The sequence below is a fragment of the Gambusia affinis genome, linkage group LG03, assembly GCF_019740435.1.
Source record: "Gambusia affinis linkage group LG03, SWU_Gaff_1.0, whole genome shotgun sequence".
In the NCBI taxonomy this organism is placed as follows: domain Eukaryota; kingdom Metazoa; phylum Chordata; class Actinopteri; order Cyprinodontiformes; family Poeciliidae; genus Gambusia; species Gambusia affinis.
This window is the reverse complement of record NC_057870.1, coordinates 17,584,222-17,609,248: the sequence shown is the minus strand read 5'-3', so window position 1 is coordinate 17,609,248 and position 25,027 is coordinate 17,584,222. Positions and strand designations below refer to the sequence as shown.

At 38.2% G+C, this 25,027-nt stretch overlaps 1 protein-coding gene across 1 annotated transcript in view; it reads right to left on the bottom strand.

Moving 5' to 3' along the window:
* Positions 1–24,498, bottom strand: part of commd10 (COMM domain containing 10) — a 66,949-nt gene extending 42,451 nt beyond the window's left edge. The window contains exons 1-5 of the mRNA XM_044110267.1: positions 24,325–24,498; positions 23,616–23,706; positions 22,975–23,085; positions 21,691–21,846; positions 19,154–19,264 (exon numbers count right to left, since the gene is read on the bottom strand). Of these exons, the coding sequence (XP_043966202.1) occupies positions 19,154–19,264; positions 21,691–21,846; positions 22,975–23,085; positions 23,616–23,706; positions 24,325–24,353 (498 nt within the window). The 5' untranslated portion in view covers positions 24,354–24,498. The remainder of the gene's footprint in view (positions 1–19,153; positions 19,265–21,690; positions 21,847–22,974; positions 23,086–23,615; positions 23,707–24,324) is intronic.
* Positions 24,499–25,027: the final 529 nt, after the last annotated feature.

Here is a 25,027-nt window from a genome sequence, read left to right as displayed (position 1 = left end):
GTGTAAGAGGTTTTTCTACAGTTGAGCTCCTAAAAGACTGAAGAACGCAACAAGAAAGGCAGTGCAGGTTTTTCCCTAAGGGCTGATGTAACTGTGAAGATGGTGATTATCATGGAAGTACAGTATGCTGGTGTTCTTGTTCTGAGTCGAGTGTCTGTAACAAAAACTTACGTGTGGTTGCACTGAGTTTTGATCTGACAGCAGCAGTCGATGCAACTAAAGAAAACATGTATCTGTATGTATCTGGAGCAGAGTGGGTGATGGAAAAGCTGTCAGAATATTATCTACAAAAAGAAACTCGTTTTACGGGTTTGACAGAGGCCTAAGTGAAGGCTTTGTCTGATATTTCAGGGTTGGCTTCGTACACATTTTCATCCCAATTTGTGGTAGCGGTGGTTCCTATATGAATTATTGTCATATGTCGCCTTATGCTTCAAAGTCCAAGTGTTCGCCAAGCCTAAAAACAGAGAGCACTCTGCTGCATGTATAATTCATAGAAAGAGCTCAAAACAAAGAGTAGTGGTTTCAATCTGACATGCTACTGTAGTGCTGGCAAGGCTGCAATGCTGCAAACAAAAGATATTTACATTATACCTTGGACAAGAAGGTATTGAGACATTTCAGGCAGTGATAGCAAAAAGAATGCGTGTGGACAATGGAGGCCTGTTCTTCCTTCTGTTTCTCTTCCTCAACGCCCTGATGGATTTTCTCTGACCCACATTATCAAGAAACAGACAAGCAGACTTGTAAACAGGTTTGCATATGACTCATTCCTCTGTCTACGCAGAAACAAAGGCTCTTTCAACTCTGTGCCACATTTATTTTGTTGAGGGACGCACCTTCAATCAGCCTGTGCTCACAAGGAGGACAATCATGCAATATTTAGAAACTCCAGCTCCAATCATTGTCAGGGAGAAAGATGAAACATTTATACCTGTTGTGTGTTGAGGGTTGTTTTCCTGCTGCGCCGCCATGAAGTCAAAGTCAACGCTAATTTGTGCGCAGAGAAGTGTTGTGCAAAAAATGCTTTCAGACAAAAGAAGGGGGAATTAAGATACTTGCAATCTAATTAAATCTTTAAAAAAAATGCCATCTTGAAACAATTTTTGTTAAATTTTGTATAGACATTGTCATGACATTGACTAAAGGTAATATTTTGCATCTTAGCACATCGTTTTAACCATCATTATTATTTAAGATTAGCAATATTGGCAAGTATTTTGGTCAATAATGAAATCACACCTATACACCTCTGTTAACAAGCCACTTTGAGAATATAAGAAATTATTTAATTGTTTTGTGCTGTTTATGCTTTGCAATTTATTTGAAAACACATTTATTGGAGAAAAAATTACCAAACATAATCAATGACTTGGTTGCATCACTGTACAAACTCATTTTTATTCGGTGTAACTATTATTCTGTTGTTTTTGATGTAAGCTTAGACTCACAGCCATAAATATATTTTCTCATCTTAAGCTTTCCAGTTGTCAAAACAGGTTGCTATTTTAACTGTTTATGATTTCCTCTACCTGACGAGAAAAAAACTCTAGATCATGGTGCTGCCACCACCATGTTCCTCTGTGGGTGTGGTGCTCTATTGGTAATATTGAAGTTCTAGTTTTGGAAAATGTCATCAAACATTCAACTATAGTTTTCTCAAACCACGATATATTCTCCCACAAGGCTTTGGAAGACATAGGTAGCCTTCTCCTGACTGATATTTCTATATGATGAGATTGTTTTGCTTCAAAGTTGAACCTTTTCCTGGCACATGTTAAACTTCAATTCGGCTGCCCTTCGTCACCAATCCAGTTCATAACTTATATGGACAGGATTTCCAGGGGCAGCCAACAAAGGATGTCTGGTTTGTGGATCAGCGGATTTTGTCTTTGCTGATGTTGTGGCTGTGCTGGTACCTACAGAATGCATAGGAGATGTTTGCAGCAGAGAGTGAGGCAGCTGGGAAGAGATCAGCTCCTCAAAAGCGGAGACGTTGGTCCTCTATGTGCTGACTCTCACCTACTGTCATGAAGTTTGGGTCATGACCAAAAGAACTAGGTCCCACATACAAGCAGCGGAAATGAGATTCCTGACATTTTAGCAGCGGTTAGCCACTGAATAACTGCTATTTAGTTGACGGGAAACAGAACCTGTCAAAAAATGGTTTTCTTCCCATCATATTCTGAATAAGGTCCATTGGATCATTTCACTGCACGAAACTGCTGAATATTTTATGCTCTGTTAAAATACAGAGTTTAGAGTGAGAGTTCACAAAGACAGAGAAAACCAAAAGCTATGAATGCATGATTATGCAGCATAACAACAAGACTTTGGCAACATATTCTCAACCCAACAACGAGAATCAGAGTGCAGTTGACTCCTGTGAATAACTGAAATACACTGAAATTACTGGCTATTTTAATATTTCAAACACAAAATGTACCTTAATATGCAAAGTAAGATGGTTTGCACACAGAAACCGTCTCAGCACTACTACAGAAGCTAACATCTACAGTCTTCTCTATCGCCGCTCTTGGAGGTACAGTAAGTCTGCACCAAGGAAAATTAGTGGCACTCCTCGATTGGCTGATTTGCAAATGCTAGGCAATAGTGTGTCAAGTGGTATTATGGCATTTCCCAAGCTGCTTTTCCTTTTGAATATTTTAGATACACCCTGCGAAAATATTTCAGTACAGGTAAATTTTCCAGGAATAATTCCAGGTGTTAGCTCTAAAGAAAATTTGTGAGTAGGTGCATCCTCAAATCCTGAGCCACAAATATGTAGGGATCCACTGCAGTGTCTTTTTATGCACCAGTTTGTACAACACTTATCCAGCTCTGAAAAATACATGAATAAAACTTGATTTTTCACTACAGACCTAACTTGCCCTTTTCTAGAGAAAGCAGCGGGCTGCGTGTAACGTTAACACCATGTGTCACTGTCAGCAGCATTACGCAGATAATTAGACTTCATATACTGCTGGGGATCACTTCCACCTCTGTTGAGTCTCTGTACCATCAGGCTTACCTGACACTTACTCCCATGAGTCCCAGATTCAACGACTTCACTACTGCAGGGACACGCATGTGTTGTAATTAACACGCAACATGACGATAATAGCATGAGATAGATGGGACTTTTTTTGTGTTTACAAAATGTTGATGTCAAAGTAATGCTTGCTGCAATCATCCTGCAGACAAATCAGAGAGACAGATGGTTTTGTGTTTATTAGGATGTCAAAAAACAATGGTGGAGGAACGCAAAGAGAAAAAATATTTACATAGAGAGTAAAGTTAGAAGAGTGACAGGAGGTGCGGGAATGAAAACCGGGGAATGGAAGAAGGAGCATATTTGCAAATTGTGAAAGGATCGTTCCTTATCTATTCATATGTTACTGTGACTCATCCTTTCGAGAAGCCAAAAATAGCTCAAAGTGAGCACAGTGCTGCTCAGCTCATTCATTCAAACAATGGGAGCAACACAAGGTTGGAAATAAAGGAAACGGCTCAGAGTTTTACAGTGAAAGTAATGTTCTCTAAATTTGCACAGCAACGAGAACAAAAATGGGGCACACGCACACACACACACACACACCAGTTAATTAAACGCAGTAACTAAAAACTTCTGAAAAACCATAAACTATAATTGATTCTTCTTGTATAATATAGGCTTTTCACCTCCCTATATGAATAAATGCCTGCAGAGAATCTTGTTGTTTATTTGCTGAACGAAGAAATTTATTGATATAAAATATTTATCCTGTAAGCATGAGGGATTTAGAAAATTGTAAGAACAAAAGAAAAGCAACCAGGAGAGGAAGTAAAGAGACAATAATATTTAAAAAGAAGCAGAGCAAGAAAACCTAAACTAACAATAAAATCATGGATTGGATGTTTCAAAGCAACGTGTATGGCATATTGTATCGGAATGACACCTAACCAGAGAAAAAGGTTTACACGTCTGGAAATAGAGCCTGGTGCGTTCACCGTTGTATTCTCACCTCCTACACTGCTTAGACGGATGCTGCAAACATTGAAAAGAAGACAAATCACTTTAGGTACGTACAAACTGATCCCTGAACTGGAATGACTGCTGGCGGTTTATCATTGGCTGGAGAAACCTCAGCCTCTGTGGACAACTTATCCACTCACTACCTGCCTCCACGCACGTCTTTCACCTCCTAAAACTCAGTTTATGGCAACATCCAAAAAAATCTTAACATAGAGAAGGCTTAAGGCTTAGACATTTTAGACTTTATTAATATCTTCTTAAACAATATGTCTTAACTGAAATAGACAACATCTTCAATATTGTAAAGATGTCCTAAAGCAGAGGTTTTCCTCCATTTTCAGTCAATACGTAAAAAAAAAAAAAAACTCAAGGCTTGATGATTATGAGAATTTTTTACAAGTATGTGTTCATTTTTTAAACTTTGCTCACTTGCAAAGAGATTAACAGTTGTTGGGGGGGAGGGGGAGTTTACATTATTTTTAGCAGTGGCAATCTTCAGCCCAGGGACCACAAAGTAAGAAAAAAAATAACCTAAAATAAAATGAAGCATTTTCTTATTTGTCCACAGATGAGTTCTTAAGTGCTTACTTACTTGCATGTGCAGTGACTTTGAACAGGCGTCCTTTCGGTATGTACAGAATAATCAATGTAAGATTCCTGTACACCGTAGGCTGCGGTTCTGGTAGACGTTTTGCTTTTCATTTTGACTGAAATACAGTCATAATGTACTTTTACTCTAATTTTAAAAGGATAACAAAGACATGCAACTGCATTTGGTTTTCATTCATTTCAATTAATATTTATTCCAAACAAGGAGAACAGAGAATCCACATTGTGCCATCACACATCAAGCAGACAAGTGCATGTAGCTTTTTCTCCACAGTGACAAAGATCACTACAAAGAAGCAATTAAATTAAATTATTGCACTTAACTTATGACCAATTCAACTGCTGTGGCCTGAATGAAAAGTCTCACATCTCCCTCCTGGTTCATATCGATACAGTACAAATCTCAGACTGATTTACACATCAGAACCAACTAAAACATGTGCATGAATAATTCAGGGGTTAACTATATTCCACACAGAGTAACACAGATGAAGAAAACAGAGCTTGTTAGGCGCCAGGATCCACGCGTAAACTGGAGGGGTCTTGTTTAAAAAAAAATCTCAATAATAGATAAGTATTAACATAGATTATTCAAATAATGCATTAGCAGAAATAATTAAAGTAGCAAGACTGAAACACACACTAAGATAGAGCCAATCCTCACAAATTGCAGCAGATAGTTTCTGCTGAGCAGTCATACACCATGACTCTATTGACTATTTTGTGTTAAGTGTTTTATTGAAAAACACTGAAAAAACAAATGGACCACACAAATTCTTGAGCTTTATTCGCTTCCAAAATAAATAAATACAACAAATCAGTTTCACAGTTACTCTTCCTCAGGTTCAATATTTGTGATTTGATTTCAAGAAATGAAACATTTTAAAGTCAAAAGGATAAAAAAATAAAAATAAATAAACACCAGGACTGTTTTATCACATAACCCAAGCAAATGCCCAACATATAAATTATGTTTACCCATCCAATAAATTCAATTTCAGCTCGTCACTGTAACCAGGAAAGACTCGCCTTTAGGAGCCTCCAGATCAGAGAGATTGATGCAGAAGGGCAAGGAAAACAAAGACACCCTCAACTGAAGTGCCAACACAAACAAGCTAAGAAACACGAACTGTTAGTGAGCCATGACAAGACGATTATGTTGGTGGCAGCCAATTGTTCCCTGTTATGAAGAAACCGAGACTGCCATGTCATTTACTAGTCTCTGTTGCCAAACTCTGTAATGTATCCAACAGGGCATGGAAAAAGAAGTTGTTCCATCAAAGGATCTTTGAAATGTTTGGGTAGTGAAAGTCTAAGTTTAGATATTCCTACTTTTGTTTCTGGCACTAGTCAGTGCTTTTCAAGTCAAAATGTAAGTTTCTTCTTTCAAACTTTGCAGTCACCTCTGAATCTGCTTACAACATGGCACTGGGACAGAAACAGAAAGTTAAAAGAAAGAGGTGTCAAACTTTAATCTTCTAAGTGTGTGGGTGTGGATTAAATATAAAAATGCAGCAGTAATCTTAGGAGGTAAACTAACTATCCACAGTGTGCCAAAAGAAGGAAAGAAGGCGCAGGACTCACTTAACCTCCTCAGCCAAGGTCAACATTTTGGAACAGTAGGCCTTTTTAATGTACTGCAGAGGGCAGGAGGTTTGTCAAGGCTGTTACAGAAATGGGGACTTGTCTCAAATGGACAGGAAGATTTCTTCCTTTCTGTGACAGAGCGGGATGATTACCGAGGCAGCCCCCTCCTCCTCTTTTGGTATGTAGACTCTGTCTCTCCCATGCACAAGGAGGGACAGCGAGGGGGCTGAAAATCTACGTTTATGAGACAAAAAGATTAGGACTGAGGAAAAGTTTATAACACAACTTAAATAGACAATGATGTTTATCTATTTGCTAATTCAGCTCATCCTGAAACACAAGGGACTTTGAAGCCTACACACTTAACTATTTCTTGAGCTATTTTTCTATTAGTTTGTCATCTTGTATTTGCACTTTAGATGAGTTTCTTTGCTTAATACAAAACAAGCATATGTTAAATCATGAAAGAAAGAAGCAATGTGTGATTTATGAGGAAGGTTTTAAGCCTTTCTCCTCACTTTTTTCTTTACTTCCTGTCTTTCCTGTATCTGTGTTTTGAGTCTCTCATGTTGGGTAATGCTCTGTTTGTGTACTGTTCTCCAGTTTCTGATCACTGTGTGTTTACTTTCTGTTCTTCCTTTCATTCAATTAGATTCCTCCATGTTTCTGTTTTCTAGTTTCCTCTCTCCACTACTCTCCCTCTGGTTAATTACGGTAGTTTCCATCTGTGTCTTGTTCCACTCACTGTCTCTCCTCAGGAGATTTTCCCCCCCCTTTGGTTCTTTCAGTCACTGCTTGGTTCATCCTGTTGTCCATTATCGGCTCCACTGTCCACTCTCATCGTTTATGCTTCTAGATTTTGAAGTTATCTCAGTTTCCTGCTAAGTGTTCTTGGTTTTCAGATTTTGGATTTTATAGTTTCTTTACTAATCATATTTTTTCACTGCAAATTTCTACAATCACATAGTTTTCAAAGTTTTTTCCCTTGAAAACAAATGTAGCTTGTTGAGTTGTATAGAGTACAGGGTCAAATTGAAGGTGAAAATGTTCAGATTTTTTTAATGTAGCTTTTTTATTTGGTGTAGACTTCATATTGCCTGTATTTTCCATGCACCCACTGCCCTTACACTTCAGGTAAACACTCAGCTATGAACCTTGAGACTATTTTAAAAAGCAATGTTTTTCCTTTCAACACTACAGTTAAATACTGGAATTACTACAGACTGGTCATCCAGATTGACACTGGTGACAATTTGTTGATGCAGGCACAGGAAGCTCTCTCTGCTGTAACATTGGATGTCGGATGACAACACTACCAGAGATATATGACCTTAATGGGTAGCTCCAATCTACCCATTAACGTCATTATTTCAGGCAGCAAAGTGGCCTGTAACTTAGATGCTCATATTTCTTTTATGTCTCTTCATAATAGAACAAAGGTGAACAAAGATAACTCGGAAGCGACCAAAGAAAAGAGAAACTATGAGACTAATACAACACCCTGCTTTATGACGTGATAATATGTCTAGATTATTACCAAATTGGGCATTTGAAAAGAAAAGAAAAAAAAAGAGCCTTTTCACCCTGTTCATGGCTGTCAGAAAACTTTTGCTGCTATGAATGGATGTGATTTGGCTCTGCACTTGTGTAATCAGCGCCTCTTGTTTAAACTGAAATAGATTTCTCATCCCGGCGCAGTTCAGCCAAGAGGCAGAGCAGCCTCTCTAAAATAAATGGCAACGCAAAAAACGACTGAAATTATTTTCCTTTTACTATAAAACTGGCAAAATGGCAACCTCAGTATGAACAGGCCCAGGCAGAGAGAGAGAGAGATTAATGATTACTTCACAAATAGTGTGAATCAGAAAAAAAGACAAGCCAATCACATGAGTGGGAAATATAAAAATAAAAAAGTGGGGGGTACGTTAAACAGATAAGATTGAACAGCGAGTTGCAGTTGGCAACGTTGACGGCTCTCCTATCTGGGTGTCAAGCATGTAGCGTGGGTGTGCTAAACAACATCCAAACATCCCCAAATCCCCCAGGCGCCTATTGAGAGGCTAAAGAATTTGAGAAAGTGACTGGCTGAGGATAAAAAGGAGTGCAGGATTGAGGGTTGGTAGGGGGGTGTAGAAGAGGTGGAAAGGGGAGATATAGGGAGTGTGTAATGGCGAGAGAAAAATCAATGGGTACCCCTGGAGGGGATAAGAGCCATGACATCATGGGATGGCAAGGAGCACAGAGTGGGGTGGTGGAGAGAGAGAGGAGGGCGCCCACAGTCACCCATTCTGCCTGCCGGGGCCCATCCGCTGGAATGGATAAGAACTGAACAATGTGAACTCCATGAATGGGATCCCAAATCCCACAGGAGAAAAAAAAAACAAAACAAAACAAAACAAATCACCAGTGGGAAAGTAGAAGGCCGAGGGAGAGCTGGATAAAGAGACGGAGAGAGATGGAGAGAGACTCCTTAAAAAGATGTGCAGACAAAGCAACAAAGCATCCTGGGACATGTAGAGCAAGACAAGTAGAGGCCGACACAAAGCTGCTTTTGTGCTTCCAGGCTGGTGGGTGGCTTGGAGAGACCGATCTGAACTCGACGCTATTTACATCTGAGCCTCTCCAATATATCGATTGGGTCATGTAATCCCCGACACGGTAAAGGGAAAGAAGGTTGGATCCGGGCGCGTTCGTTTGACGCGGTGCGCGCGCCGGCAGCGTGTGGGAGGCAGGAACGGTGCTTTACGTAACTCGTCAGGAGAGTGAACGGCTTAGAGTTGCGATCAAAGTTGTGCTGGTATGACAGAGACACGTGAGGCAAGGAGGGATGTTTGGGAAGTCTCTGATCACAGCACCTCCTCGTTCAAAGTTAAAAGAGGCGAGGCTTAATTGCACTCCTCGTCATGCAGCGTTAATAAGTAAAGTCACAGGCTTCACTCGGGGGCCTCAAACTGTGCGTCAAGTGTGAGACTTTGGCTTGTTGTTTGCTTTTGAACAAAGGACTTCCGTTCTTCCATGATTACAGCATTCATGGTGTAAGCAACAATAAGGGAAAAATAGTATCAGAAGAGAAAAAAGCAGTCTTTTATGTTTGATGCTTTGATAACTAAAAAAAAAATTTGGCTGTGTTATAATTTGGAGTAGAAAAGAAGAAGAAAACTCAAAACGTTGAAACTGAACATTTAGATACACTGCCTAAAAATCGACATGAGCATTTTTTGTTCACAATATATTCAATGAAACTATTACTGTTCAAGGTAAGATAGCCAAAATTATTTCTCTTTGCTAAGGGAGATAAATAAGAAACTTTTGTTCATAAGCAGTGAACCTCCATCTATTCACAGTTCGGTATTTATAGATTTACCTATCACAGATTTTTCTTTGAAAAGTGACTCCTGAATATTTGCAGAGAAAACAGCGCAGATTCTTTAGTAGATTAATTCTAAAATATTCAAAAGAAATTGCATCTTGGGAAGCTGAAATACCAAAGCACAATGGCAGCTGGCTAGCATCTGCCAATCCAGGGGCACCATTTGTTTTCTAAGTTTGGATGACTACACAGACCAAGTCCATGAGTGCTTGAACTAAGGTGGAATAACACAACCCTATATTGATGCAACTCTTAACAGAGCTGACAGAAAAATGGTCCTCCTGAAAACATAGACGCACTTATGTTTGAATGAGAACAATTTACCTCTCAGCTTCTGTGATGCTAACAGGTACTCAGCTATTGAGAAATCAGAAAAGAGTGCTGCAGGTGCTGTCCTTCAACTCAAAATCTTTCTGAAAGCTTACCGAACTATTGCAGCATCGCAACAGGGCAGAGAGGAAACAGAGAAACTATTTTTTTCCACCCTCCCAGGTTCTATAAAGACATTTAGCTCAGAATTGCATGAAACAAGTTTCAGATAAATCTCAAGGAATTAGAAGAGTATCCAAAAAGTCTTTATTTAAGTAATTCAGCTCAAAAAGTGGAATTCATAATTCATAGATTCATTACACACAGAGATATATTTCAATTTTATTTCCTGTTGATTTTAAAGGCTATGATTTATAGCTACTGAAAACCCAAAATACCTATAATTATCAACCAATTATGCATTATGTAAATTTGAAAAATACATTCATAGAGAAAATATTTGACATCAATATGGACCTAAATGTCTTCTTGTAGAAACATTTTATCATCGATATCAGGTGGAGCAGAAGTAAGTCTAAAATGAAGACAGATTTGTAAATTATTATTGTTATTTGACCCTCTATTTTACGCTTGTGCAGCAGAGCCTGACAAAAGATCCCGATGTGTGTTTCAGCATGTCTGCTCCTTCCTCATTCCTACACGTAAGAGACGGTGTTCTTGGGTTTTGAGCCCTGTGGATTTGTGTCATCTGTTTTCTACTCGAGCTCATCATCCTGGAGTGGAGATGATGTGGCTTAGTGTAAGTCCTATCTGTTTCACAACACCTGGAAGTTTTCAGACATTCTGCAGGATCATATTATCCTAAACATTTATTCTGAGTACAGACAACATCTACGGAATTTTTCCCCTGATGGATTCTTGGTTGCCGTTGTGAAAGTTTTACTTTTCCCTCATGTCAAGGTTAGTTTCAGAGTTTATCCCTCAACACCCAGGATCTTAAGATAGTGGGCATTGTACGCTTGAAGGAATTTTGTCAATTTTACAGCACACAATAACCACTAACCTTTCACAAGGTTGGAACATGCAGAGGAATAAGAGTTTTGGCCATTCCTCTTTGAACAGTCTCTCGATAATCCTAGGTCATTCCTTAAGCACCCTTATCACCAAGTTTTCTGTATTTAGTTGTAGGGACCACGGGGATTTCAGGGGCTAATTTTCAGAACAATTTTTCAAGTTCTTTTGGCCTCAAGTTCTGGATTTAAAAGATCCATTAAGGACCATTATATTTAAGTATTTAGTTGCATCAGTAATATGTTTGTGGTTTGTTGTTGTTCTAAATAAAAACATTTTGTTTTTATTTATATTTCTGTGAAACTGCTTTACGGTTTTATTTTTGGTTACAGTCGAATATATGAACAGTATTTACAGGCAGGGCGTGAGTTGGAAGCATCTCCAGCTTGAAGACCCAGAGATGATGGTGTTTATCATTAATAAACCACACAGCTTTATGTTTGTGATGGTAGAACAGACTTGTTTCTTCCAGTTCCTGTTTTCTCAACTATTTCATTACAGTTCAGCTGACAATATTGACAAGTTGCCTGTCTTCTAGTAGTTGTATTGATAAAGAACTACACATGTTTGCCTGACTTGCATGGCTGGTTATTTTGTCTTTCCTATCTGGATGAGCACATGTATCCAAATTAAATGTTTGCTTTGTTTTTCTGTTGTACTACTTCAAAACCAAACTTAATTCAACGATTTTTACATGCTTTTGCCAAGGCTGCCATTTGGTTTGGAGAGTGCTATGTGAACCGAGTGTTTACTCCATCCAAACAAAATAAATAAAAACAAAACAAGTACTGATTAAATGTGCCACCAGATTAATGGAGAAACTCAGTAGGGAAAGAAACCCAGGATTTGTCTTCAAATTGAGTTTTGAACGAAGGAGTTCTGTGTTATCAACCACCATCAAGTCTGTTTGAAGTTATTAACTAAAGAAATCCCTTGAGGTCTCTGCCAGCATGTAGAAAATATATTAGCTCATTAGTTCAATGTGCCTTTGTGGCCTTGCATGTTTCAAAATAAATAAATATTGAAATCTGCCGTGGTTACTTTGTAGGTGAACAGTCTGTGGTATAAATGTCACCACTTAGGTTGATAAGAAGTTCACTTTAAAACCAAAAGATAAAGGAGAAAAGGTTACAAAGCCAATGACTGATTTTAAACTTTTAAACTCACCAAAGCAAAAGCTGATGCAAAACACTTTATAGATTTATGTCTTCAACCCTCTGGGGAATAAAAAGAATAATTGTCTTCAAGAGGTTATGAGATATATGGATTTGTGAGTGACCTGTTAGCCTCAGCCTGTGCTCATATTACATCTTTGTCTCCACATTATGAAAAAATGCTAAATCTCTTGTGCTACATCCAATTATATTTGTCATAAAACTGTTGTTCTAAAGGCATTAAAAATGGCACGATGCACTTGCTAAGATCTGTTTAATAAGAACCTCACTTAAGTTCCACAAAATTATATTCCAAAGAGCAACTGCATTATGCAGCTCATGTCCTTTTCAACCTAATTAATATCTAGATCTTTATAATGACAATATAAGGAACAGATTAATCTGCTATATCCTTCTTCGCTAGGATTTGCCCGTTTTATTTAAAATGTATTTTGATCTGCAAGGCCACTTTTAGATGACAATAGGATCCCAAAAGGACGTTTGTCGTTTCCACCATGAAATCGACCAACAGTCCCAGAATCTGCCTCAGCAGAGTTCAATACACAACAATACCAAGAAGTCAAATGTTCAAGAGAAGATGAGGAAAAACGTAAACTTAAAAACTTAATTTATACTTACAGTTTAATTTTAGTCAAATTAAACTTATTTAAAAAACAAAAAACAAAAAAAAAAACACTGGCACAGCCACTAACCCCTACAGATTGGCACACCACCCTACTTAAAGCTGCAGAACATATATTTTCATAAAAATACATATTTTTTATACATATATTTGTTAAGTGTCACTATGTTGTGAAAATATAACATAAGAGAAAATCTTAGAAAGAAATCAAGCTCCTTTGCTTTCTCCCCCTACTCGTGGTCCTACTGCAATCTGCAGAAATGCACTACTCATGGTCAGCAACAACCAATCACAGCTAGGAGGAGGGTCTTAGTGCTGTCAATCATTCTCATGCACATGCTACTCAATGTGCTATTAAAAAAATTGTTTTTCCACCATCATCGGTTGCCATGCTAACTAGCCTGAGCATGTATCAAGCTCTGCTATGGTGGATTTGCTGAACCATGTACACAAGCGTGATTGACAGCGTTAAGACCCACCTCCTGGCTCTGATTTGGTGCTTCTGAACAAACTGTATATTTCTGCAGATGGCAGCAGGACCACATTTTTTTCTCAATTTTCTCTCAAAAATATTTGACCTATGACATACTATCACAAAATAGAGGCAGTTTTAGCAAATTTTAAAAATATATTGTTTATAAAAGTTGCATATTGCAGCTTTATGGACTATAAAGGTATAGGAAAAGGATGGATGGAATAGTAGCTGTTTATAAAAGTGAGTTTCAAAAGTCCTGACGTGAAGAGACAGTTTATTCCAAACTCTAGGTCAAGGTCATTGTCAGGTTCTATGTTTTTTGGTGTATTTATTTCTAGTTTCCTGTGTGTCTGAGTCTATGTGTTGTCCTGTCTCCCCTTGATTAGTCCCCAGGTGTGTCTCGTTCCCTGATTACCCTCTGTGTATTTAGTGTCACCTGTGTGTCTGTGTCTTGGTCGGGTCCTACGTCTAGGTAACGTCTCTTTACCTCTGTTGTCAGTCCACTCATATAACCTGTTGCTACCGGCGTTTGAGCCTGGAGCCAGCTCAGCTGTGCTGCCTGTGTTCGTGGACATTTTGGACTATTCTTGTCACCATTAAACCGGTCTCTAAGACCTCACCACCTCCTGGCTCATAAATCATGACAGTCATAGAAGATGGGTATTTTATAAAAATATGGCTTTTGTTTTCTTTTAATTTCACAAGATTCTTTTTTTCCCCATATCTACCAAATATTTAAAAGAGGTCTTGACCTCATGCTTCAAAAGTAAGCAAATATGTGTTACTCGCATTGCATTGAAATCAGATGCTAAAGAAAGCAGGTGGAGAGAGAGAAGAAAGAAAAAGAGGATAAAAAACACACCCCTGTGAGATACCACAAAAGAGACAAGGTTTGGAGAATAACAACTTACCCACTCAAAAAAAGAAGATACAATTTTATAGGATAAAAATAATAAATATGCATTTTTACATAACATAATTTGTTTGTCTTTACCTGGAGAAGGATGTATATCACCACATGGAACTTGTCCATTAATACAAGTAAGTCTACTTGATTGTATTTCTGTTCTGGTTCCAAAGATGCCTGTATTGCTGGAACTACTGGTCTTTCAAGCTATTTTGTTCAGTTGTTTGTTGCACTTATATTTGGTGGAAATTTTACAGAAAGAAACAACTCAGACTCCATCAATCTTCTTTTAATGATCCAAAGTCAAGTCGCAGAAGTAAAGCGTGTATGAGGGAAGCCCAGGCATCTCCAGTTAGTTTTGGTGCCTGGGGGATTCTCAGACACGCCCAAGTCAGAAAGCATTTCTACCTTCAGGTCTTTTCACAATGAGAGATGCTTGGAAAACCTCTAAACAAACCTCTAAACAAAGGCAGACAAGTAGCATCCTGATCAGATGTCCCAACCACCTTAGCCAACTCCTTTCAATGGAGGTGAAACTTTACTCTAGCTCCTCTCACCTTGGTAATCTTGTACTTTTGAGGATGATCCAGATTTCATGACCATAGCCAAGAGTTGAGATGCAGGTTACCTAGTAAATCAAGATATGTAACTATTTGCACTTGCATTACTTCAGACGAGGCCCCAGTCCGTCTATCCGTCTTCCAATCCAACAAGACAAGGTACTCTGAGTTCAAGCAGCCGACTCTCCTAAATTTCATAAACCACCAGCGGTTTCAGAGGTGTGTTTTGAAGCACAGCATCCGCCGCGTAAAAACAAATCTAAACTGACAACAGATCTCAGAATCAGAAACTTCAATAACCAGGTGTTTGTGATGAAAAACAATAAAATCAAGGTTTCTGTAGTCGGGATTGAAATCCAACAACAGTCTGCTGTAACACAGATAAAACAAAATCATGTTTGTTGTTGCACACTGATGAAAAAGGAACTGCATTTCATTAACAGCTAAAAAAATCAAACTCCCTGAGGCTTTCCATGTAGACATCTGGTATTACCATAAGCGCTTCATGTACCCGAAGGGGAACTGGAGGATAGATTTTAACAAATTCTCACTTGCTTCAAATTCATCTTTTTCCCCCACTGTGATCTTCGTATTGCCAATCATCATCTCCCTTTGTTATTTTACCCTTCTTTTCACCCTCCCCTGGATCCTATACCTCCACTGCTCACATCAGACTCTTTATCAAGGACACTGGATAAAAAAAAAGTCAGGTTTTACATCCCGCCTGTATGGATTGATATTTCCATCACTCTTTATGAGAATATTTAAACTACCTCATTTTTAAAACATTAGGGCCTGATTGTGAGGACATGTGCAGTGCAGATGATCTGAAATGCATCATTTGACAGTTACTTCATATCTTTCTACTTTAAGAACAAAGCAGTTTGTAAGAATGGGGTGCTGTAATGGTGGTTGCACACATTCGCCTTTGTTTTTTTAACTCTCACCAAAATTACTGCTATGTGTTAACTGCCTCAATAATTCTACCAAAACACTAGCAAATTTCCTCAGCATTTATTAGTGTTGCCTTTAAACTTTATGTCTTGGATCAAACCTTTTGAGTTCTGGTCCATTCTGCCAGACAGATCCGGTGTAACTTAGTCCTGTTTGTAGGCTGCCTCGCGCTCACACACTTTTTCAGACTTGCCTTCAGCTTCTCTAAAGGACTAAGATCAGGGCTTTGTGATGGCCACGCCAAAAAATTTACTTAAGTATCCCTAAACCAGTTCATGGTGCCTTGGGCTGTATGCTTAGGGTTGTTGTTCATTTGGAAGACCAATCTGTGCCCAAGCTTTTACTTCCAAGCTGATGTTTGTGGATGTTGCTTCAATAATTGCACATAACCTGAATATGCTTTGAGTTAAACTATCTCATACAGCTCTGGCTGCATGTTCAATCTGCTCCTGCAGGAGGAAAAATCTCCTACCCAGTCTGGTTTTCTTTAAGTATTGTCCTATATCCAGTTCAATCAATCTGACCAAGAAAAAAGCATCCCTACTGCATGATTGTGCCACCATCATAGTTCACATTGGAGATGACGTATGTCCACTGTGGTGGTGTCACGGTTAGATTTTCCTCACATACACAGAGTTTCTCATGACCAATTCCACTGTCATCCGGCTAAATAATCTTATTCCATGTGTTTGTTGAGTCCCCGTCTTTGCTTGCAGTAAATCTTAAACATTTTATACAACAATGGCTTTGCCACTGTTCCAAAAAGACTGGAAGGTGGTGGTGTGCACAACGAAAAGTTTTCCTGTCCTCAGAATCTTCCACCTGAGCTGTGTGTAACTGAAGTTCCCCCAGAGTTACTATTCTAATTTTGTTCTGCATTTTACTGAGAATAGATAATATCCATCCTTGGTGGATGGCCATGTCGGGGAAAATTTGCTGCTGTGCCACTCTTTTCATCCACCAATTATTTTTCCATCATTTCTTCCCCTTTTTTTGCCCTGAACAATGTTCCATTAGATTTTTAAAACTCAAGATTGTTTTTATTTTTCACTAATCTCTTCTAACAAAATTTAAAGGCCTTCATAGAACAGCTGAATTTAGACGTGAATTAAATTACACACAGGCAGGCTATACAAATTAGACAAACAGATTTTATTTAGCGGTATCATAGTGAAGTAGGAATAAAGGAAGTGCACACCACAGTTTTCAGATTTAATTGTAAAAACAGAGGAAAATGTTTTGCAAAGCACTGTATTTTAAAGGCAGAGGGGATTATCCTGAACTCTCAGGTCCTTTTAGTTTCTGTATTCATTCTAACACCTTATGCACTCCACTTGTGATGCGTTGAATAGCACAAATTGATTGGAGGAAAGAGATATGAGATGCTCTGGCAGTTCTCCTCCTCCTCTGCTCTTCAGGGAGAGTTCTAATAAAGTAGGAGGCTGGTTAGATGCAGGAGTGTCTAACTCCCCACTTAGCTTCCACAGCAATCAATAAAATCTAGAGTACCAATCTTCCCTTTCGCTCCTTCCTTCTCTCCATCTTTACGATTTCATAACATCTTTCCTTTTTACAAGTTGTTTTCACATCCTCTTTCACTTGCATGTCTCGACACATCTTTACTCATCACCTTTTAATTTTCTGTATTCTCCAATTAGCAGCTAACCCTCTCTTTTAGACAATTAGCAGCAGCCAGGGTGTTTAACCTGTGTGGTAATCACACTCGGAGCTAAACCTCTCAGTTGTTGCAAACGCCTTCCCGAACCAGAAGTTGCGAAGATAAATTTTTAACAAGAGTTAAAAAGATGTTCGACTCAGAAAACACCAAGAAGAAGTTGGATTTTTAAAAAGTGCAAAAGGAAAAAAAACTTCATTTGCATCGTCTCAGTCAGTCTTATCCGTCTCAGATGTGTCAATGCTTCTGAGGAGGATGTTTTTAAACCTGTGAAACAACAGTGCCCCCTGCAGGCAAGTAACGGAAGCGCATCTCTGAAGTTTTCTCCTTTAGCTTTTGCCAGGGCTTGTTTTTAGCCCACCCAGATTTCTCCACCAAGAATAAAAAAAGCAAATGGATTTAAATGAATTAATATTTCCTTTGAAAGCCTAGAGACTTCAGTCTAGAAAACGTCTATTTAAAAGCTCTTTCTTTCATAGAGATAAACGTAAACAGTATTTTCATCCCATTTTTCACCTTGAGGCTCCAATTAAACATGGTAAAAATTTGAATATGTCACGCCTTATTACAAGTTTAGGCTAAGCCAGCATCATCTTGGGGCAAAGAATCCAAAGAAGCGAGCAGGAAAAACACTTAACTATTCAACTGGAACAACAGCATCCAGGCTAAGAGGATAAACACCAACCCAGGATTTCAGCATCCATGACATCAAACAATGGTTCTCCACAGGCTTCAGAACACAATTCAGATGTTTATTGGAGTATTAACAGCGCCATGACAAGTGTTTGACGTTATAAGAGAATCAAAGCATCAAGTGTAAACAAAAGATTCCAATTAAAAGTGCCAACAATACTCGAGTTCCCTTTTTTTTTTTGACCTCCCAGAAGAACAACAAATAAATGTGAAGGAGAAACAAAATCTCTCACCAATTAAAAACACAATGAGAAAAAATAAACAGAAACAAGATTTAAAAAAATACTGCTGCAAAGTGGCACAGTTGGTAGCACTGCTGCCTTGCAGCAAGAAGGTCCTGGGTTCGATTCCCGGCCCGGGGTCTTTCTGCATGTAGTTTGCATGTTCTCCCTGTGCATGCGTGGATTCTCTCCGGTTCTCCGGCTTCCTCCCACAGTCCAAAAACATGACTGTCAGGTTAATTGGTCTCTCTAAATTCTCCCTAAGTGTGTGTGTGAATGATTGTGTGTCTCTGCGACAGACTGGCGATCTGTCCAGGGTGACCCCGCCTCTCGCCTGGAACATTCGCTGGAGATGGGGACCTCCTGACCTCTCTCAGGATCAAAGGTGTTAGAAAATGGATGGATGGATGGAAGGACAAAAAAATGTCTTTGCATGACATCATATTTGCATGTTTTCTAAAAATGCAAATATTTGCACGAGAGCCCGAAGTATTGCTTAGATACATGAATTAAAGACATTAAGAGTATTAAAAACAAATGAGAAAGAACAAAATATTTGTAAAGAAGTTCATAAGACAGACATGCACAGTAAATATTACGTACTGTCCATTTTTAGCTACAAAGTGAATCTCTCAAGAGAACGAAAACACCCTGAAGGTTTCAGATAACAAGCTCCCTGATCTCTGCTCTTTACACCACAGTTACTCTGGAGCCAGATGTCAGACTCTCTTTAAGTCAAGACAGGCAGCTCTGGGATTACCATCAATTAGCAGAGCGAACAGACAGACGGGAAATGATTTTTGTTTGGCATTGACAAAAGACACCAGTCTGATAAGCGCTTCACACTGACAGTTATGGTTGTTTTGGTTTACAGTAGATATATGCAAGTATAACCAAAGCACAGAAACAAAAGAGAGGTCATGTGGGTCACGTTTTTAGGAGCTCATACCTCAGAATCTTCATTTCGGACCCCCAGCTGCAGGACAGCACTGGGACACTTCAGACGAGCCTGACTGGACTGGGCCATCTGCAGGTTCAGCTGCCAGCTGACATAGTCCAGCTTAAAAATATAAATTATGCCAGTTTATAATTTGAACATATAACTCTCACACTTCAGTTTAATAAATGGTCGAGACAATTAAATGTGAATAGATAAAACCTTTCCTGTAATTCCTTTTTCTACGCATAATGTGACATAAATCCTGTTTGATGGTCAGTACTCATTCTGCTCTGTGCTGTCTGTCTCATTCATAAAACAGGACAGGTCCAGACCGCAACAAACAACTGAGGTCGGCAGAAAGGATCACCAGGTGTGACCTTCCCTACATCCAGAACTTCAACAGGTCTGGGGTCAGGGAACGGACAACTATCATCACTGCAGAACGCACATATGCTGGATACAAACTGTTAAGACTTCTACCTTCAGCTTGTGCACATGAGAGCCTTTAAACTTTTTAACTTTATTAAATTTATTTCTAAGTTGAATTATTCAGCATAAATATCACAAATGTAGCAAAAGGTTTTGAAATAATTTAGAAGTTTCTTGCATTGCAAGAAACCTGGCATTACAACAGAGACTCTATATGCAACGTAGAGATAGAAAAATCTCCAAACAAGCCAGCAATTTGTTATAAAGACTTTAAACCACAGTAAAGTCTTTAGAATGAGAAGATGAAAGTTTTTTAAAACATTTGTACCCTCATCCTGATAACTGCCCTATACCTATTCATGGCTGTGGTTGTCGCAGCAGTTATTACAGATGGCTGTATCGTTAATCATAAACATTTTCCACCACCTTCAGGTTAAAACTTTGGCAATGGATCATTTTTTCTTTTCAGCTAGTCTGTTAAAGGCAGGAATAAAAAAAAACCTTCGCATACCATTCCCAGCCTCTCTCTGCTCTGGTTTGGTTGATTTACACAGAGGTGGCTCATCAGTCAGCTGATGCAGCATGATAGATTAGCAGCACCGAGCCAAGGCAGGACATCTAAGTGTTTTACGATTCAGACGGAGGCCATGATAATAAACTGTGAGTGACTTATTGAGTTGGGCTCCTTCCACAGGATCAGAGGACAGCTGTGAGCTAGAGCAGCCACATTATTCACGACTGGCGCATCACGATGTCATTATGGTAGCCATTTTTACTTCAGGGTATGGAAATAAATCCACTTGGAGACATACAAAATTAAAATGGAGATAAACACATAAGCTGATTTGGACAACTTAGCCAGCTCTGCCTTACTGCATGGAGCTATATTTGACAAAACACATTTCAAATGGAATTTTTCTGACTGATAATAAAATGTCCAATCCTGTTCTCACATCAGATACCTCAATTTAGAAGTAAAATGAAAAAGCACTAAAACCTAATTTAGTTTACTTTCTCAGCTAAAGGCCCTGAGAAGACTTTCAGTATTAATTTGCACTGTATAGAAAAAACAGGTGACAAACCTGGACATGTATGGTTGCATTTATTCATACTAGCTAAGGTTCTAAAGCAAGATTTCCATATTTAAGCAATTGCTCATGGTTATGTGCATTTTTGTTGTGCTATGATTTATGGACTGTGACACAAATGCATTTAAATTATGAGCTCAACCTCCCAAATCCACTCATTAATCTGACTATAATTTTCACTTTTTCTCTTAAAACATTGAGGAAAAAAATAACCTAAAATGCCCTTTAGTTGAGGTGACACAACTTTCTCCTTAAAAATGAAGTTTAGAGGATTAAGGTAAACAATTTTTACACCTTATTGTTTAATCGTCAACCTGATGGCCAATTTGTAGAAAATCAATTCATCACAAAGCATCATTGTTCAATACAAAATGCTGGTGATAACATTTATTATTACACACGGTTCTTCAAATTGTTTAAGATAAGAACCTACTTTTGATCGGTTTTTTTAAAGTGCATGAGAGGAAACATCCACTTGTCAGCTGCACTGTGTGGTTGATACATATGTAAATTATTGCTCAAAGTCACAGCAGCAGCAGATGGCCTCCAGAGAATTGGTCGCTGTCACCGTCTGCGACTTACTAATTCACGGAGGAGGGAGAGATGACTTATGAGACAGAGGCAGGTGAGACATCTGAAAGCGTGACAGCAACACCAACTCCAGCCTAATGTCTACATGCTGTTTATTTCCTCTGTGTTAGATCTTGTCTCTTGAAGGGAAAGGCCGTTTGAAGTGTCACTCTTTGATGAAGGAGCAGAGAGAAAGAAGTTTCAATGTTACAACTGGTACAAGATTTGAAACAAACAGTGGCAAAGAATTCAGCCAGTAGCAGAACGTCTACACTACTGAGACTCCTGTGTTGTTTTTAAAGCTTACAATAGGTTTTAGATGTGATAAATTTGTACTCCTGTCATTTTCTTTGCACTTTTCTATGTTTTTGCACACTTAGAGGATGGTGAGAAATATTTGTCAGCCTGTCTACAAAAGTACCTGAAAAAAATAATCTTGCACCTTGTATCTGGGCCTACCTTCTTAGGAGCAAATATGTTGCGCTTCAGCTTTTCCACCAGCTCCGGTCCAGCAGAGGCCCAGGCCTGAGAAAACACCTCAGCCTTATCTGAGTTTAGATGGATCTCCTCCAGCTGCTGCTGCAGAGAGGCCGGCTTTATGCCGTGATACACTGCCTACGAGAAGGCAGAAAGAAGTCATTTAAAAAAAAACTGTTAAATAATTTATTTAATAGAATTACATAACTTTGAATACACTAATTTAAATTAAAACTAAACAAAATACAATAAAATAAATCTAATTAAGTTGAAGCAATGTTAAATTATTTTTTAAATGTACCCATTTAATCCCAATACAAAAAAAACCTGAGACTTCAGTCAAGAAAATAATTATATATTTTATCGTAGTTGCATACTTCAGGATAACCTGTATTTTGAGCAGATTGAACTAGTCAGGAAGCATGTTAGAAAAAATGCATTTATAGTACAAACAATGAAAGCATTTTTATAGTTTTATCTTTTAAATTAATAATCCGTGACTTTTTGATACAAGTATCACATGACACTAAAGGGCAGATTTTTATCAACCATTCACCCCCTTCATTATGGAAAAATTCATATGAAGGTGCAATTCAAATAAATTAAATTTCAGGTTAATGTTCAAAGCCAGAAAATTGCTAAAAGAGAGAAGCCGTTTGTCTAAACTTGTCTATATCTCTAGTCAGAAAAATAATATTTTTTAAAAACTAAAACTGCTGAAAGTGTGACACACAAGGTTGGATGGGAGACAATTTTTCTTTTGCCGCCACACTTAGTGAGCAAGATTTAAAAGAAGAGAAATATACAAAAATAAATCCAGTTAGAGAACCAGAGCTAAGAGCAGCAGCCTGACCTCACCATGAAGGCTAGATTAAATCTTCTTTAAAAAATGTCTACTTAGTGTGGAGGGTGTATAATCACAACTAGGGTATAAATAAAATCAGTATAACAAAATAATGCATTTGCAAAACAACAGCGACCCCTGCTGGAAAAAAATGAGCTCTGAACGATATTGAAATATCAGATTACACTTTTTTTGGAAATGTCTTATATTCCAAGTGTGCATTTTCCAACATATTACTCCTTTAAATTTTGCATGCATCTGGTTGATCAGAGTGAGTCTTTGTGATAGCATCATTAAGTATGTTTGAGATCTTTTATCAAAAATAGAAGATATTAAAAAACAGTTCCATTTCAATAAAACTATAATTTCAATAAAAACTCAATGAAACTCTGATCAATTCTCTCAGGATGTCCTCCTCCCACCTGCTCCAGAATAAAGGCAGTCGTCTCCAGGACCAGGTTGAGAGCATGTTTATCCAAGGTCAGAGCAGCCTGCAGCTTTTGCTCTTCTTCTTCACTGAATGTTCGTTCCCCCTGTAAAGAAAAGAAAACAACGGCAGTGACAATTCAAAAAAAATTCTCATTAATATTTACTAATTTGACAGGTGGAACAAATCTGACAAACTTTCTTCTCTTTGACTACGTCGTCTCAGTGTTAGCATTCAACAATTTTGTAAAGGAGACTTGAAGAAATCAAAGATCAAAGTTGTATTAAGTTGAGCTTTACTCAAAATGCAACAAAAATAAAACAAATCACAGAGGGACAAGATAGTCCTATTCTAGCAAAGAGAAACACACAAATATCCTAAAAAAAAAAAACATTTAAAAAAAGTGAATTTTCTGCAAAAGGTATACATTAAGTCTGTAGCATTACACAGTATAGTATTCCTTTAGCACTTCAAACTGATTTTTCCTGTTTTTTGGAAGAAAACATTGGTAACCATGTAAAATGATTCAAGTCAAATAGTGTTTAAACTCTGCCTACTGCTCTACTGTCACCAGCTATGATGTGAAAGCTTTGTGCTCTTGTGATTGGTTCACATGGCACCATGTCGTGTTTGTACCTTCACATGAAGCTTTTGTATGATGCGAGAGAGAAGCCTGGAGAACTTGTTCACGTCAACTGTGTTGATGAAGTTCACTGCTTCTTTAATGCTGTTTAAAGAAAAGATTTTAAGTTGTTTATGATGATCAGATCACTAAGACTGCAAGTTCTTTATTGACTAATTAATAACAATACATCAACATTTTTTCCAGGTGAAACATCATGCATTGATGGGGTATTCCTCCTATTTTGACTTTAATAAATACACTTCCAGCAATATGTTTTGTTTTCATGCAATTTATTGATTCGCAAGCAAACTTGGGCTAATTCTGAGAAACTTACACTCTTCATCCATCACAATTACTTTATGAATTAACCAAAAAGCCAATTTGTGTTACATTTGTGTTGTGGGTTTCAAACACATATGAGAATATAAGATTTAAAATTGAACTTTTTGGGGTTCATAAATTTGAAAGCCTTTCTTAACAAAACAAAAAGAAGCAGTTTGGGTTGGCTTCACAACAGATGCATCAAGTCGATACATAATTCATGCTCATTGAAACACAAATAAGTAACGCAAATGTTTACTTGGCGGTATATATTCATGGATTTAAAAAACAGAAAAAAAGTTAAAATTACGGCATTAACAATGGCCGGTTAGAATGCAACATGCTAATTTTGTGCCACTAAAATTAATCTGCGTCTAAGAGAAACATAACCGAGCCCACCTTTGCGTTTCCTTTATGATGGAAGTCATGTTTGTGTTAATTTATCCAAATAAAGAGTAAATCTATCACAGCTGTAGCAGCATCCTGACGCTGATGTTATTGTTCCTGCTTCCGGTTGTCACAAGACGGATCACGTGAGAGTAGTAGTTCTACGGAACGCACGAGGGACAAATTGTGTGAGCAGAGTTTCCGTCTGTGGTTTAAGCGCAAACGGATTTTGCTTCTGCGCTTGTGTTCTGTCAGATAGCCATACATTGTCAGATCGTCATATGCGTATGACAAACTGATGGCTATATCTCTCACATCAGCATACGTTTGCATACGTTTCAGCATACGTTGTCAGATAGTCATACGCTTAGCTCAGACATGTATACGTTGTCATTACCATATGATTTTATTTAATCAGCAACATAGAATCATGACGTAGATAAGGATTTTTTTCAAAAGTGAAGCACTGGTTTTGCCCCAGTTTCAGTGTTGGTAAAAATTGCGTTTTCATACACGACATGCTATCCAAGTTAGCAGACATGTTATCCAACCCAAAAATATTAAGGAAGTGGGGGACGTGAATTTAAACAGGGCGTGTTTTAGGACGTGTTTTGTAGTTTACTGCAGCTGCAGCAGCATTAAATTTAATTTATTTAGTTACTTTTTATTGTGTCTCTTCTCGCGTATGACAAGCTGACGACTCCTCTCAATATGG